The following is a 17,317-nucleotide window of genomic DNA, read 5'->3' on the forward strand; positions in this document are numbered from 1 at the left end:
GATTGTAAAGTGAGTTTTACACTGTGGACAGAGTGAAACAAAGAAAATAGAAACGACAAATAAATACAGTACCTGAGATTGATTTGAGTTGGTTTCAAAAAATTCACAAATAGTCCTCACAACACAACAGAATTATTATAATGAAAACGTATTGTAACTACCTACATTAATGAACAGGACAATGAAACACAATTCTGTGTGATAATAAAACGTACAATACAGCTTATACATGAACATTTGTACTATGCACAACTGTAATTCATGGTAATTTGCATGGCAACGTGAGTTTAGGGTTTGGGTTGAAAAATGGGAAACGAATACAGTAATATGTTCGCTTCCTTTTATGCAATTCATGCATAAATATACACATGAATATGCGCAAGTGAATGCCATGCAAGAAAGAAATACTGCTACACAATTTAGATTCAGTGTAGAGATGCATATACATAAGTTGCAATTTATATGTGTTTGTAAAACTAAAACAATCACGTTTTAAACACACATGTGCAGACACGAGACAGGACTGTGTTTATGTAGTTAGTGAATTCTCACGTGAGTCTGTTGCGTCAAGGTAAAAGGCGAACGCGACAATGGGCCCGGAAATTATAAGATACTGGCTTCAAAATAAAAGCTCTAACTTGGCGATTGCAAATTTAATAGTTATTGTTTACAGAACTGTTAGGCGTACATAGTACTAAACTAACAAAAACAGTTTTGTTATTCATTGAATGGCCAATTTTGATTTTAAATAACATTTTCATTTTTTCTGTAATTCCGATTTAATCTTATTTTGAAAAACGAAACCGGAAGTTTCCAATTTAACTCTATTTGACTTTATAATGTTTGAGACCAGCTGTTTTCGGTATCATAGTCCAGTTTTGTCGCTTTCAGGTGGTGTATACTGAAAGTTTATGGACTTCGGTTTGGTAGTAACTCCACTAAACGCTGTGCGTGGAGTTAGCAAGGCTGACGTTCATACAGTAATACGAAGTGTTAGTTTGAGTCGCTAACGTTAGCTGACACTGTAACGTTAGCTAGCTTCACAGGAGCCTTTTCGGGAAATAGTAGTAGCTCGTGGTGCAGTTCACTGACCGTCTCCTGCTAAATGGCGACTTAACAACACCGTTTCACGTCTCCATGTTCAGGAGCGGCGTCTCAGTATTTCTGCGTCGTTGTTTTTAAAGTTAAAAAAAGAAAATGTCACAACTTGTTGACTCCGACGAGGCCACTCCGTTGCTCAGGGATGATGCAAGCAGGTGAGTGCAGAGTTCAACAGCCACTGACTGGAGAAAGTAGCCACTTGATGAGTAAACACTGAACAGGGAGCTTTTTGCAAGAGCATTGTTTATTAGCAAACATATAACAGGAAGTCTAGTGCAGGAGCTTTGTAATAAAAGGGGATCTGTAAAGGTCGTTTCTGATTGTGATCTGTACACCATCACAATACTGTATGTCGCCTAATCCAGATATGTAATATGACTGGTTTGCTAGCCCAGTGGTGTAGTCTATGACGTGTGATACTCATATACCCACTGAAAATGCATTAATATTTCAGCATACCCACTACAACAAAACTAACTATATGTAATACAGGTATGAACGGTATACCCACTTAAAAAGCACTATACCCACTACAACAAGTTAGACTACACCACTGCAAGTATCCCAGCCTAAACTGTTCATCAAGCTCATGTAAATCAACTTAAGCTCACCTGTGCTGTCTTGTCTCCTCACCCGTGCGCAGTGATGACTCCCAGGATGACGATTACAAGAGTCGGTGGAGGTCCATCCGAATCATGTACTTCACCATGTTTCTCAGCAGCGTAGGTGAGGACACCTGCGAGCGACTGTGACGCTGTTTGAAAGACAATTAGTAGGGTGACAAACTTGCTTCTGAGTGGGAGAATAATGATCAAAAGAAACTGATGGAGACACTATATCAATGCCAGTTCAGTTGTGCTGTTCTGTAAATTAAACATGCATGCATGCTGCGTCAACTCTGCACAAAAGATGCACAGCAAGTCTGACATTTCTGCATCTGATAAGACATGATATGATTCATAGGTCGTTGTTTGGTATTTGTATGAGCACTCAAATTATTCTATGTGCCCTTTCAGGTTTCACCATTGTCATCACATCACTGTGGCCCTATTTACAAAAGGTATGTATGACTCACTCAGAGTTATTCTTGAGTTGTTTTGCTATTCTTGGCAGGGTAAACAAGAAGTGAAAGAAGCTACAAAGAACACTTTAATTTCCCTGTGCACTAGTTGTAACTACTTCTACACGGGTGCATCGTGTTTTTGCGTCAAACATAAAATAATGCATGCACCAATAATGTTTATTTTGCAATGCAGCCACGTCACACCGATGCTTTTAATTTGTGTCCATCTTTGTTTTATACAGATTGATGGTACCACCAATGCTACCTTCCTGGGATGGGTGGTGGCGGCCTACAGTCTCGGTCAGATGCTGGCGTCGCCCGTTTTCGGCCTGTGGTCTAATCACCGACCACGCAGGGAACCCTTGGTGTGCTCCATCTTCATCAACCTGGCAGCCAATATATACTACGCCTATGCATATCTGCCCAAGACCCAGAACAAGTTCCACGTCCTCATATCCAGAGCCTTTGTGGGCTTTGGAGCAGGTGATGCTTAAACTGTATATGTGTTTTTGCTGAACTATACAATGAAGTGTTCAATGTCCAACATTTCCTAAAAAAATTAAACTTTATGGTTTTATTACAGGCAACGTTGCTGTGGTCAGGTCCTACGTTGCCGGAGCTACGTCACTGAAGGAGAGAACCAGTGCCATGGCAAACATGAGTGCCTGCCAGGCCCTTGGTTTCATCCTGGGACCAGGTGAAGACGGCTGTGTTTTGTTCAGATTATAGAAAAGCGGGAAAAGGAAGCAAGAAGTTTCAGATTTCATCTTTAACTTTTGCATATCCTCAGCTCTTCAGGCGTGTCTGTCGTTCATCGGCGAGCAAGGTCTCACAGTGAAGTTCATAGACCTGCAGCTCAACATGTACACGGCTCCCGCTTTGCTGGCTGCAGTGTTTGGCCTCATCAACATCCTGCTGGTCGTCTTGGTGCTGAGGTGAGGCTTTCCCCCTGCACAAATGCACAATGCGTCTCTTTGTGCTTCTGCACTTTTGGAAACTTTGAGTACACCGAATTAAGACCGCCTTGTGTCTTTTAAAATCTATACATTTCATCTAGATGCACTTTCATCAGTGCTCACAAGTCATCTTCTAATTTTAACAATGATAATAATTAAAGGTTGCCTTGAATTTTTACAAACAGAGAACACCGCGTCGATGACCATGGAAGACACATTCGAGCCATCAACTACGCATCAGAAGGTATGTGTTGTCACTGTAACAGGATAACATTTTAAAAGTTATATTGGGATAATACACTTTTTTGACCCTTTCCTTGTACCATTTGTTCAATGTTGTAACAAGGTTGTAAAACTATGTGTGGTAGAAACTTTAGAGTGTGGGTTCAGCATCCTTTAACTCCTGTGGCTGTTTTTGTTACACTTAATATGGCACGAGACCATGTACGGGGTAGCTTTCAGGAAGTGACGTATGTTCCGCAGATGCTGAAACATTGTGATATGTGAATATAATAATATAATAATAATAAATTTAATTTGTAAAGCACTTTTCATAAATTAATCTCAAAGTGCTACAGAAACCAGAAACAAAGTAACAATATATTTTTATAATACAATATGAGCCAGCTCTTGTCTCAATGCCATTACGCTTTTCCCATTCTGGTGACTATGTCTGCTGCTGTTCAGGAACGTCCTCTTGTAAAGTGTAATAAACCACCAAGACGCTCAACTAGTTTGCAGAGTACTCAGTTTTCGAAATTCCCACAGCAAAGTCCACCTTTACAACTTGACCCACTTAGAGGAGGAAGCTCAGATGAGAGTTGTGAGACAGGATGCTGTATATTGGCAGTGTTTGAGAATCTTGATCAGTGTTTCTTGCATTAAGCCTTTATTCCTCCCTCTCCTCAACCTGTAGATAGAGATGATATTAGCGAAGAATCGGAGGAGACCATCGACCAGGTCGCGGTCCTGACTTCCAACGCCCTCTTCTTCATCGTCATGTTCATCTTTGCCGTCTTTGAAACGTATGTGTTTCATCACAGAGTACAGAAACGGATGAATCAAAATGCAACAGACAGTCCTTTTGATGTTATGTTTGGATCTTTATATGGACCTGCAAAAGTTTTTGAGATCTGACTGTATATGTTTATGATTTTTCAGAATTGCAACCCCCTTGTCCATGGACATGTTCGCCTGGACAAGGAAGGAAGCTGTTTTCTACAATGGCATCATCATCTGCTGCATTGGATTTGAATCCATCCTTGTGTTTCTGGTTGTAAAAGTTGCTTCTCAAAGGTACCTAGAGTTATTAATCTGTTAAATGATAATACACTTCAACTAGCAAGAGTTTGGTTTAACACAGGGAATATTTCCTTCTTGCAGGGTAGGGGATCGTCCTGTGTTGATGGCAGGCTTGGCCATTATATTCTGTGGCTTCTTCATCTTGCTTCCTTGGGGGAATCATTTTCCCAAAATACAGTGGGCAGGTATGGATTCTTTTAATTGCGCAAATTGTTTCAGTTTCCTCTGTTGGAATAATGAATTATTATAAATCTAGTGCCAGTTTAGTCTATTACTGTTTTTAATTGAAATAAAGCAGCTTAGTTTTTGATATTTAAAGACTGCAATAGCAAAACTCAAAATCATCAATAGTTGAAAATAAATATGTTTTAGAATTTAAATGCATGTTTTCTTTTTCCAAAATACAGACCTCAAAAACCACTCATTGGTCAGTCAGATATCTAAAGCCACAATAGCCTCCAATGGCTCCCTGGAGCCTACAGGGTGTCCGTATGAACAAACCTGGTGCCAGTACACGCCCGCAATACACCTAGCTCAGTACATCTCATCTGACTTCCTGATCGGGGTGGGATACCCAGCCTGCAATGTGATGTCCTACACACTGTATTCCAAAATCCTCGGACCAAAGCCTCAGGTAGGAGAACAAATGGAACATCTGCCACAGTTGTTTTGTACTGAAATGTAAAATAATTATTTCATGCATCATTTGAGAACCTGTGTTTATTGTTATCTTCGGCAGGGTGTGTACATGGGATGGTTGACTGCCTCTGGAAGCGGTGCAAGGACTTTGGGCCCTGTCTTTGTCTCCCAGGTATATACTATCCTCGGGCCTCGGTGGGCCTTTAGCCTCATCTGTGGTATGGTGGTCATGGCTATCATCCTCCTCAGCTCTACTTACCACAGACTCATCGCATTTTCTGTGCGCTACGGAAGGACTGTTGAATAACACTTGCCACTGGAGAGACTGATGGCAGTTTCCTACTTTTTTATTCTGAAATAATTTTGGCCAGAACTCTGGAAATTTTGACGTTTTTTGTTGTTGTTGTTACTCGCTTTCAAATGTGTTAACTGAGGAGCCTTTGACAGATTGTGACTCAGGGTGGACCTTTAAACTCTAAGCTGAAACGATAAGGCCGAGTTGTTCCTGATGACTTGACCAAAGATGGCTACTTCGCTTTGAGTTCAAAGGGTGTTAGAACTGCAGCTGCACTTTTACTCATTTGTGAAAGAGACCATGTGACACATACTCAAAATAATGGGATGCATTGCCTTGTATGAGGTGAGGTTATGATTTCAAACGGATTAAAGTTTTAAATCAATCATTTGTTACTGAAATACTGTAAAGTACAGCATTGTTGGTTTTAAGGTTAAATGAGTTCAAATTTGAAAACAGAGCACAGCATTTACAAAACCTGAAATGGTTTTGAGTCTGTCTTTGCATCAAATCTTGCAATTGTTTTTTTGGAATACACAGGTTCATGAAAAAAAAGACCTAATTGATGGTACTTTTAAGTATCCAATTGTGTTGTTTTTACTGACAGATAATGTGCTATTGAAATATGTTTGTTTCATTGAATGTGACATTCCTTGTATTGTATGTCCTTCTCCTTCAGAGTTGTCACTTTGCTGTTTTAGTGAAGAGACAGACACAGGGCATATACATGATACATTTCCAGTTAAACTGTTCCACATTGAACTGTTTTCCGCAAAGGGAAAATACTGACATTTTTCCTCTCTCTGTTAAAAGTTTTACCCGTGGCTTTACTGCAGACTGTTTTCTACCTGAAATAATTCAGCAGGGTGTGTGTGAATGTGCATATGCTAATGATTAACTGAGTGATGCATTAAAGTTTTAATGTGACCTTATTTCATTTCGGTAATTTCATTAATATAGTCATTTTTAATCCCTTTTATGCAGTTTGGAAAATGATATAGAAGACTGTTAACTGCAGCCTCTGGGACTACAGAACCCACAACGGGCCAGAGGCTGCTGCTTCATTGGTGGCAGACTCTATTTCCCTCAGTTTTATGAAGCACAAACATTTCCCAAACTATTCCCATCATAAACTATAAGTATCTAGTTGCTGTAATTGAAAATATTTGTGTTGCTAATGCTTTGACATTGAAGACTTTCTCCTATAGTGGCAGGTACTGCAGCTCCAGACAGCAGTCGTGTATTCAAAATATAACCTATAATCACATTATTACAAGTGTGGTAAGTGGCTTGATCAATAAATTACTGACAATAGCCGTAATATTTACACTCCGGTTATGTTTCACTTACTATTTCTGCCACTTGATGAAAAAAATGTACGATCTAATAGCTCAAAATAATGAGAAACGAAGTCAAAGTAATAGTATCTCATCATTTTTTAGTTAGTAAGTCAAAATAATAAGATACTTTCTGAAAATGAGTTAGTATCTCATTATTTAGACTTACTAAGTCAAAATAATGAGATACTAAGTCAAAATAAGTCAAAGTCAAGTCAAAATAGAAGAAAGTATCTGATTATTTATTATCTCATTTATTTTTTTCCATCAACTGGCAGAAATGAAAAAACCACGGTCCTGAAACAGCAACCTCTGGGTCCGCACCACCTGTGTACATCCAGCAGGGGGCACCAGCGAGAAGCAGCGCCGCTACGCGCATGCGTCAAATAAGAGTGACGTTCCGTGCGTGCGTAAGGAAATTCTCTGGTAAGGTTCACGCGCCGGTGCTTGTTGAGAGCGCGCAAACAACAATGTAGCAGAAGTTAGTAGCTGCTAACAGTTTAGTGTCAACGTAATGTAATTTAGTGCGAAATAAACTGGATTTGACGGGTACGTGAAGCCTCGGGGGGCATGTGGTGTTAAGCATGGAGATATACAGTGACGAGACGGGTAAGAAATTCCTTGTTTCCTCCTTTGTAAAAAAGTTGGCGAGTAGAAACAAGCTAGTTTGCTCGCACGCGTAGGAGTTGTTGCTAAATAACTTACAGATAAATCACTGATCCACGGTGTTGATTTTATTTAACGCTGGAACACAATTTTACATTGTTTGTCTCTGCTCTTATTTTTATTTTGTTTCTTTTGTTTTTTAGAGTTGCCGGATATCCACATGATCGTAAGTGCGCTCTCTTAAATGTCCCCCTTTGGCGATTGTTTATTCAAAAGCAGAGCCATTAAGTTATATTGACATCTGTAATTTGGAGTTGACGATGAGGTTATCAATGATTTGATGTTTTTTAACGCCAGCATGGGAGTGTAGCGTCAGTGTTAGAGCAGCCGAGGTTCGTACGTGTACTTTAAAGCTGCTGCTGAGTTCAACATACTCAACTTTTGATAAGAGCCGTGTGTTTTATTGACTCATTAAACAGGGCACGTAGTCGTTTCCTGTGTATATCCTGCACTCCTGTCATTACAATGTGCGCAGCTGTTTCTCATGCAGAGCAATGAACAACACGACTTTATAATTAGCGTCAAATTAGCGTCGTGGCATTACTAAATAAGACACTTAGAACTGAGAACAGTGATATATTTAGGCCTAATTTAATCAGATAAATAGCTGCAGTATTAACATTTGTTTCTAGTCAAATGGCAACACTGCCGTAGCTACGGAAGTGGCACATAACCGAGATGTTTCACACTGTGATCTGAACATGCATTTAAAACTAAATGCAAAACACAAGAGACATTGTGTAAAACGTAACTGAAAAGTCCCATTTCCTGTCTGAGGAAGTCACGGGACTTTAATCAAAACATTCCCATTATCATGTCTTCAGTAGTCAAACCAAACCACATAATCTGACACCAAAGAGGAACATGGTAGTTTTACAGTAATGTTTTTTTTTTCTAGGAGATTGACTCATTTATTAATAATAATAATAATAATAATAATAGTAATAAACTTTATTAAGAGCACTTATCAAATAAGAGTACAAAGTGCTTAACAGAAAACTAAGATAACAGTTAAACAAGGAAATAAATTCACAGGGGATACAATTAAACATTAAAATGATAATAAAACTGGCAGGACTGTATAGAAACAAACAGGTAAATGACAGTGGGAAACAGAGGAAATCAGTAAATGCTAAAAGAAATAAATGTGTCTGAAGTAGACACTTAAAAGAAGACACTGATCCGACCTTATTTCCTCGGACAGGTCATTCCTCTCACAGCAAAGGCTTTGTCCCCTTCAGTTTTTAACCCAGTCTCCAGAATAGAAAGATGACCACTGCCAGAGGATCTCAAATTACGTTGGGGCACATAAGGGGTTAAAAGGTCAGAGATGTAATAAGGAGCCAGACCATGAAGAGCTTTAAAAGTAATCAATAAAAATCTTCAAATCAATCCTGAAAGTCAGTGTAAAAGACGCTCAAACAGGTGAAATGTGTTCATACTTCTTGGTACCGGTTAAAAGCACAATAATAATTAATATTCATAGCACATACAGTTTAATAAATGACATGCTTTCTGTTTCTGCCTGTGCAAATAAACTGGTGTTGAGTCAGAGCTCTGCATTGGTAAAGGAAAGTGAAACTTAAAAGGATCCAGTGCTTCAGTGGCAGTAAGCTGGCTGCCTGGCTTCAGTTCAGGGTCAGTACTGACGTTTGGATATACCCTTGGGAACGTGCCCAATCGCTCGGAGAGTACGGTGAGGAACAGATGTAGGAAAGTTACAGATTCAAGGCTGAAGGTAGCAGGCTTATCACAGTTGTCAAGTTGACTACGTGGAACTGATGTTGACTTTTCCGTCTCTCCTGTGCAGCAAACGTTTATGGGTATGTTTGAGGGACATCCTCGTTTTCAAAGGATAGTAAGATTTGGCCTTCTAGGTATGACAAACATCCTGCACATCTGCTACACACTGGAATATGTTTTCATTGTTATATTTGTGAAATTCTTTATTCTTATACATTGATTCTGCAAATTAGTTGGCGAAATAGTTTTTGGTTTTAACACATTTTTGTTCGTTGTAGGTATGGAATATGATGACGAGCTAGATGATACAGGTGAGGATGATTATGAAAGTGACAACTGGCCCCATGGTTACAGCAATTTCCATGGATACCCAAGGCTTTCTGATATGAGTAGTGATAGAGGATTTAGAGGGAACCATACAAGGTCGGCCAGCTCTATTTATCAGCCTCCGACGCATTACTTCACTCCAGCCGACCTTCCTCACCCAGCCTCTGTAAAAGTTCAGCCAAAGGAGAATGTAAGTTCCCTTTTTGTTGGATTGGTTCTTCCAATCTCGACGACTTTATTCATGATGTGAAGTGATTCTGTAGAGTTCGACGTTCGTTTTTCCAAATCTTGCAGGATTCCGAAAGAAGGGCCAGGTTAGTGCAAGAGACGAAAAAAAGCAAAGGAAAGGCTGAGAAGAAGCGACTTAAGAAACAGGTTAATTCTGCTATTTCCAGTAAGAGTTTGTGGCGGTAAATAAATGTCAGATTGTGTAAATCGAATAAAGTGTTTGTATATCCTTTCCAAACAGAAGCAGAAGGAGAAACGGCGTGAGAAGTTGGAGAAGGAGGAACAGAATGAGGTAAAAGGCGCTTCTGTGCAGTGTCTTTGAAAGGGAGCTCCGATGTGGAATGATAAAGAGTTGTTTTTCTTGTTTTTTCAGGGAAAAAACAACTCGGAGCAATCTAAAGAAGAGGAGAGTAAACCAGTTAACGACAAACCCAAAGACGATACAAATTCCAGCATTGAACAGTCGGCTTCGGCTAAAGACACAGACAGCAGCGACGATGACTCCAGTGATGAAAATGAGGATGGCAAGAATGACTCGTGTGACTCTGAGGTACCAAGTGCTCATGTTAAAGCAATTCATAAACCTCTGTAGAGCTCTGTTTTTAATATGGTTTTATGGATAATTTGTGGTTTTTGTTTTAGGAACTGGATATGACGAGTACTTTTGTGAGTAAAGCTGCTCTCATAGCCAGACGTAAATTGGAGCAGAAGCCCAAGTCTGAGAGGAAGGAGAAAAAAGTCCCAGTGAAGGAGCCTAAGAAACCGGTCCCTGACAAACCTAATGAAGACCCAGAGGAAGGAAAGAAGGTGAACTATCCTTATTTAGCTTTAAAAACATAAGTGTGTAGGATTAGGTTGCTCGTCTCATTCCTCTTTTTCTGTTTGAACAGGATTCTGCCTCCCCCACCATCCCTTCCATTGAAGATAATATTAAAATAAGTACTGAACTTGCAGGTAAAATCCGTCTTTCAGCCAAATGTGTTGACTATGATAACATTTTAGTCACTATGTCAATCAGTGTGACTTTAATCCAAGTTTTTCTTTTCTCCTACAGTTATGGGAAATAACTTTGCCAGTTCTGGAGACTTTAATATGGCCGTGAAATATTTCACAGATGCAATTAGATATAACCCTAAAGAGTTTAAGTAAGAACGAGTCCTCTATTTGTGTCACAGTTCATTTATCCCATTGGGTTTTTTTTAATGCAATATTTAAAGTGGTATTTCTGTTGCAGGTTGTTTGGAAATCGCTCCTTCTGTTTTGAAAAGATGCAAGAATATGAGAAGGCGCTGACCGACGCCGAGCTGTGTCTCAATATGTGCCCAGGCTGGGTTAAAGGACTGTTTAGGAAAGGCAGAGCTCTGGCTGGTCTCAAGGTAACAGCTATCAGACAGATATATGGATATAAAGTGGTTCAACAGTGCTGACACTACCACTATTATGTTGAACTGTGGCCTTTAAATCTTTGTGTTGGTAGCTACTTCCTGAGATGAGCAGTTCCCCGAGTGTTTACATTGGGGTTTTTACACGTTAATTCAAGTTACAGTGACTTTGGGATCACTTTGGCCTTGTTGCAACACCACAGAATTAATTCAAAATGTCACTGAGCTGCACAGTCTAACATTATTTACTCAGGCTTGCTGTTGCTGTAAACATTAATAACTGAACTGATTAGTCGGGCAGAATGACAGCAAATGAGTCTGAGCTTTGATTTAGTCCCAAGGCAGAATGAGGAGAGCTAACCTTTTTTTTCTCTCTCTCTTTTTCTTTTTTAACTTCTTCCTCCAGAGGTATGAGGAGGCTGCCCGGGCCTTCAGGGATGTTCTGGCTCTGGAGAGTTCATATATGGAAGCCGCTCGGGAACTAATGCGGGTGCAGATGACACGTCTAATGGTGTGTGTCGGTAACTGTGTCGGGTTTATCGCTGTAACCATATCCACGTTTTTCTGTTTGTACAACAACACAATATTGCGTTTGAGCCACTTCATTGCCACTACTTTTCATCTGAGACTCTCAGTTTTCACACGCAAATGGCAATAAGTATCAATTTTCAACTATTCAGAGACACCAAAGTGAAGTGAGTTGAAGTTGTGTAAAGAAGTGGAGAGATAATTGTTCAATGAAGATGTTTTATTTTGTTTCAGGAGTGTGGCTTCACTCGAGAACAGAGCTCAAATGCTTTACTAATTCACGGCACTCTCGAAAAAGCACTAGAGGCCTTGTCCAAATTAAACCCTCAACCAGGTAAGTGTCTCCCTCTGTGGGATACTTTTGTATATTTTTATTTTTTTCTTACCTGTGTAGAGTTTATATCATAGATACTCATTTAACCGTCACTTCAGGTTTCACATGTCACTCACCAAAACACTCGTCTTGTGTGCAGGAGCCGCTCTCCCGCCAGCACAAGTAGTAAACATCACCGGAGTGTCTCCAGTCCTTTCGGCCATGACAAACCCTGCACACCCCCAGACCCAGGACGCACCCAAAACATCCCATAAGAACAACCCGTTAGGCCAAGTCCAGAATACATCCAATGTCCAGAGTCAACCGAAGCCTGCTCCCAATCAGGCCGTGAAGAGTAGCAATGAAAAAAGCCGACCACCACCGTGAGTAGAAATTAAAAGGGGGAAAAACAACAATCAAAACTCCAAAAACGAACAGTTCACCGTAGAATTTAATGATGTGTAAATGAGTATAATTGAAGGTTAATTTGATGATCCTTGATCAATTCTCATATTTGACAGGCTTCATTACCACGCAGAGAGCACACTTGATGGTTATTGGTGTTGCTCTACCTCTAATGAGGCAGTATATTCTAAGTGAGCAGAAAGTCATTGGATGCTTTTATGCACTTTAAACAGCGTGTTATGAACGATGGTGTTTTTATCTGCAGCGGTTTCTTGTAAAAAAAATAACTATGAAGATGTGATGTGTGCAGGTTGTTGGTGCTTATTCATTACCTTGGTTTTCTCTCTGCAGGGAGCTGTTTCCAATTTGGGTGGGGAACCTGATCTACCCAGTAACCGAGTCTGTTATAGCCAACCTGTTTAACACGTAAGACAGCTCGGGCTTAATGTTCATTTTAATGAGAGAAACTATTTCATGTTATTGCTTTTTATTTTCTACATTTCAACCAAGAATTCACCATTCTCCCTTCTCCTGCAGGGCTGGGGCTGTTTATAGTGTGAAGGTTCTGGGTCAAAAACGATGTGCCTTTGTTAATTATACTAAACAGGAGTATTGCGATGAAGCCATCCGGCGCTTTCACGTAAGTAACGTCCTGAACAGAAATGGTGTACAGTCACATTTGTAAACAAAATCACTTTGATCTGTTCTGTTGTTCAAGTTTTATTTCTTAATTCAGCCGCTACACAGCTCTGCTGTCAGTATCCAGTTGTGCAAAGGTAATTTGATTGGATATTGGATAATGGATTGGAATCAAATCTTGAAAACGGGTTGTTCAAAACTAAAAACAGATTCTGAGATTGGATTAGATCATGTAATCCAATCTTGGTTTTAATCTGGATCAAACCTCCAGTTTGTGTTTTTAGCAGGATCAGGATAATTTTGATCCAAAAAATCTGGATTATTCTGATCCCAGCAGTTTGGTGGATTCAGGGAGGATTTCAGGAACAAAATGTGATTTTAAATTAAATTCAAACGGCTCAAATACTTGAAGTTTGAATTTGAAACTATTCAAATATTCACATTGTATTTCACCAATGTTGATTTATTTAAAACAGCCAGACCAGATAAGGTCTAGCTGTTTAAAAAAAACATTGAGGAAACAAACAGCACAGAAAACAATGCATACACAAATAAATACACTTTGAGTGATCCCATGCACCTATTCTGCCTGTTTCTTACAGACCTAGTGGCCTTCAGTGTGATACAGTCCCATTTAGAGCACTCATTATCTGGCTTTGGTAATCTTGAAAAGTTTGTCTGGATCAGACTGATCCGATTCAACTGTGCTTTGAACAACTGGGATTAAAGTAAAACGGATACGTGAGCCTGGATGACAAAACAAGGGATTTCAAAATCTGGATAATTTTGATCCAGATTACTGGGCCCAGGTTCTCAAATTATCACTTCATTCCCTTATGTGTGTATATAAATAAGAAAAAGGACAGAGCCAGGTCAGGTTATCAGCCCTCTGCTAAGCCCCAGGAGTTTACTGCACCTGGAAATGACTGTTTTCTGTTCCCTTGTTCAGGGCTTTGAGCTGAACGGCATGAAGATCGCTGTGAGATACCCAGACAGGATTCCTCATGGCATGGGCATTTCAAGATCTGCCCTCAGAGCTGATGACCTGCAAGATGAAAATATCAAGTGAGTACTAGGTATCAGGTTTGCATTTCAGAGGATAGCGGCCCAACTTTATTCACTCTGTTTCAGAGTGAGATGAAAAGCTTTAGACCACTGGTGACCTGGAGCAGGAGCCTGTTGGCTTAGTACAACAGCTGGTCGTGGTTAGCGGCAGCCTGGTTCTCTGAATTTACTGAATTATGTGCTGCAGCTCTTGCTCTTGCATGTCGCTGCTCATGGCTGTTGTTTGTCCAAGCACAAATGATTGTTTTGATTTCTGTTTATATGCAGTGAAAAAAGTGAGTGTTAATTTCTGAGCCTTGAGACTAGCTGTTTTCCCTCTGCTTCTAGTCTCAATGCTAAGATAACTGCCTTCACATTTGTTGCGGAAATTTTTAGGTCCGTCTGTGGAGTCAAAAAACAAGACCAATGAAATATCATGCCCAATGATTTAATTCTCTATAGAGAGGGACACAAGGCAGTCTAGTAGCTCAGGGTTGTGCCCACTGAGCAGTGGTTGAAGCCCCTGCTTATACTCCATCCTATGTCTCTGGTTGTCTCATTCCCAGTCATAAGATGAGCTCTCCTAGGCCATAAAACAATCAGAGTGCAATTATCAACAGATGTGTGTCCCACAGGTGATGTTATGTTAACCCCATTTGTTGCTTTAACTAGGAATTTACAACACAGGATGAACTCTGTATAACCTTTTCTGAGACTGATCTGTTACCTCTCCCTCAAACAGAAGGTCCACCATACCAGGGTACAATACTATTTATTCTAACAGACTCCCACAGAATAAGACTCCATCCAAATTTCCACCACACATTTAATGCACAAACATGAGTATTGATATTTTCTTCTAGCATTTAGAAGTAGAACTATTCCATTACATAATTAAGGGCAAGTTAGCATCAAAACAGTCCAAGATTGTGAACTTTAAATTAACTTCCTCTTACTTTTTCATATTGATGTATAACATATTGATGGCTCACGACACGTCTGCTTACAGGCAAAGTGCTGTCGGAGGCAGAAGACCTGTTCGCCCTTTCAGACCCGTCTCAGGCCACAGAGAAGACCAGAAGCACTGAGAGATGACAGGACTCCTCCGAGCTGCCTCGGGTGTCATATCTCAATAAAAGAAGAATCGCTCAAACTGTCTAGTGCAGACTAATCAATGGAACCTACAGACTTTTCTAAGTTTCTACTTCCTCCTAAACTTAGTCCGTGTGTCTATAACAGACCACATAAATATTTGCCAAGGTTAGGATTCATCAGGTATTAACTAAAGCTTTGTGAAGATTGTCAAAGCCTCATGGTTAAAGTGAATGGCTATCAATATTTGTGTTTTTAAATGTCAGTATGAAGGAAAATCACAGCTTATAATTTAAATGATTCAACACGCTGCAGTACAGTTTAAATTTTCTTATTTGAGATGCAGGAATCATTACTTTACTCACCAGTGATGCTGAGCTTATTTACAAATTGTGAACTTTACAGTTAGGTATTAAGAGAAACTTTACGTGTATCTCAATGATCTACATTAATATCCACACAGAATTAAGTTTATTATTCACTATGCTTTTAAAACTTTTATCCTATTGTTCAATAAACAACCCTTACAGTTGTCTACGATACAACAGACACTTATTAAGTTGCATACCTAGTTAGTTTTAAATGGCTCACGGCTTATTGTGTTTCAAAAGACGACAGATCCTCAGTGGTTTATGCTGTGGCAGATTGTATGTTCTTTTATTCAGATGCCCTCAGTTATTATGGAGTTTTATCAAGTTCTTAATTCAAGAATTAAAGATTCCTTTATATTCTAAGTTTCTGTCTCTTTATTTAAACATGGTGCAGAGAATAGTAATACAGCATTATAGATTGGATTTGTTTAATTATAATGGATATACATGGAGAGATTGTGCAAGTAAGTCTGATTAAAACTGGATAAAGAGTATTAAGATGAGATTTTGACACTGGACCTCATTTAGGTGTAAGTTTTTTAGTCGGTGTGTGTTTTATGACTTCAGCTCTGGCAGACTGGTTACCTCGGAGTGGACCTGGGCCTTTCAAGGTCTCTGGGGACATTTGCCCCCATGTGTCCAGGCAGTAATCCAGCTTTGAACTCAAAAGTGATTGAATTTTCTAAATGTTTCCCTTGTGAGCCAATAGATGGCAGCACAAGCAAAGCGCTGGACCCGCAGTGAACTGGCAGGGAGGCTGAGATTGTTTGAAATGGATGTAGCGTTTGAAAATCATTCCCAGATGATGGAAACTAGAGCATAACTTTCTAATAAATGATGTACCTATTATAAACAGAGCAGTTTGGCAAACAGAGCTGAACTCCTGTGCAGGATACAAAGCACTTCATCTGCAGTATGTGGAACAATGGCACAAGCAGCATGAACATGCGTTTTCACTAGAATTGGATGTACAGGCTTCATTTAAAACAAATGAACAGTCACTGACAGGTCTGTGTACTTCGTGCAACTAAGTTTAAAACTTTATGTAGCCCGTGTCATCTGAATCTAGGAAAAATCGCCTGTTAGTAGAGCATTTGATGCTGTAACATCAAGCATAAGGCGAGTTGTGGGTTGATCTGATATGATCTAAATATTTAAGTATAAGAAAGACTGGCATTGTCACACCACGGCTGTCCGAGCTGCACCTGAACACACCACATCTCATCAATTTGTACCACACAAACTTGCAGAAATGTTTATGCCAAAGTAACATCTCAAGATCATGAATGATTCTTTTTTGTTTAAAAATAAAATAAAGTTGTAGACAGGAAGTTTCCTTATCCAGGAGCGGCTAAATCTACAGTCGGTTTTAAAACCAATATGCATATAAAGACACAAATCCAAACCAGTAGCAATCTCTGAGGTCTAAGCTTCTACTGCCAGTTGGAACCAAATGAATGTTTCTGCATGATCAGAAATGCAAAAACAGAAGTGTTTAGCTAGCAGCAAAAATATCAATCTCCCTAATGTGAACTGATTATTAAGTTTTTGCAAGTCTTCCGCACCTTTCACCTGCCGTGCTCACTTTATATGAGTATTACTGCTTTAGGAGGGGAGCAAAGTTATTAGTTTGGAAATTTGATGTCTTCTAAAAATGCCCACCAGTCACACAAAAGTGCAGAACAACTCTTTCTCGGGCGCTGAGGACTCGTCCATCTCATCATCTTCTACTTCATTCTGGGATGTTTAATATGCTTCAAAGCATTGATTGATTTCAAAGAACGCAGATGCAGATGATTCTGACACATATTCATAACTCTTGATCAGCTGTCCTCCAGCACCTGCTGCTCCACAAGCCCTTCCCGCACGCTGTTTGAAAAATGAGA

At 39.7% G+C, this 17,317-nt stretch overlaps 2 protein-coding genes across 5 annotated transcripts; both read left to right on the forward strand.

Annotated features, from left to right (window-relative positions):
• The first annotated feature begins 830 nt into the window (after window positions 1–830).
• On the forward strand, window positions 831–6,288 carry mfsd8 (major facilitator superfamily domain containing 8). Its single transcript, XM_085759749.1, has 12 exons — window positions 831–1,256; window positions 1,745–1,827; window positions 2,118–2,161; window positions 2,407–2,647; window positions 2,748–2,861; window positions 2,955–3,099; window positions 3,306–3,364; window positions 4,037–4,145; window positions 4,282–4,416; window positions 4,504–4,607; window positions 4,830–5,056; window positions 5,162–6,288. Exons 1-12 carry the CDS (start codon window positions 1,198–1,200, stop codon window positions 5,366–5,368), a joined length of 1,527 nt encoding a protein of 508 aa, XP_085615875.1. The 5' UTR covers window positions 831–1,197; the 3' UTR covers window positions 5,369–6,288.
• Window positions 6,289–7,134: 846 nt separating this feature from the next.
• On the forward strand, window positions 7,135–15,794 carry LOC146969349 (uncharacterized). Of its 4 annotated transcripts, XM_085759753.1 has the most exons (19): window positions 7,135–7,302; window positions 7,503–7,525; window positions 8,913–9,055; window positions 9,170–9,236; window positions 9,381–9,619; window positions 9,724–9,804; window positions 9,899–9,949; window positions 10,031–10,207; window positions 10,300–10,464; window positions 10,548–10,611; window positions 10,712–10,802; window positions 10,892–11,033; window positions 11,446–11,550; window positions 11,802–11,901; window positions 12,041–12,263; window positions 12,637–12,711; window positions 12,823–12,925; window positions 13,874–13,989; window positions 14,978–15,794. In XM_085759753.1, the coding sequence occupies exons 4-19, from the start codon at window positions 9,179–9,181 to the stop codon at window positions 15,054–15,056; spliced, it is 1,869 nt and encodes a 622-aa protein (XP_085615879.1). In that variant the 5' UTR covers window positions 7,135–7,302; window positions 7,503–7,525; window positions 8,913–9,055; window positions 9,170–9,178; the 3' UTR covers window positions 15,057–15,794. The 4 variants fall into 4 exon arrangements, with proteins under 4 accessions (XP_085615879.1, XP_085615878.1, XP_085615880.1 ...); XM_085759752.1 differs by lacking the exon at window positions 8,913–9,055; XM_085759754.1 differs by lacking the exons at window positions 7,503–7,525; window positions 8,913–9,055.
• Window positions 15,795–17,317: the final 1,523 nt, after the last annotated feature.

The sequence above is a fragment of the Trachurus japonicus genome, chromosome 18 (genome assembly GCF_045865225.1).
Source record: "Trachurus japonicus isolate A0001 chromosome 18, Traja_1.0".
NCBI classification, from domain to species: Eukaryota; Metazoa; Chordata; class Actinopteri; order Carangiformes; family Carangidae; genus Trachurus; species Trachurus japonicus.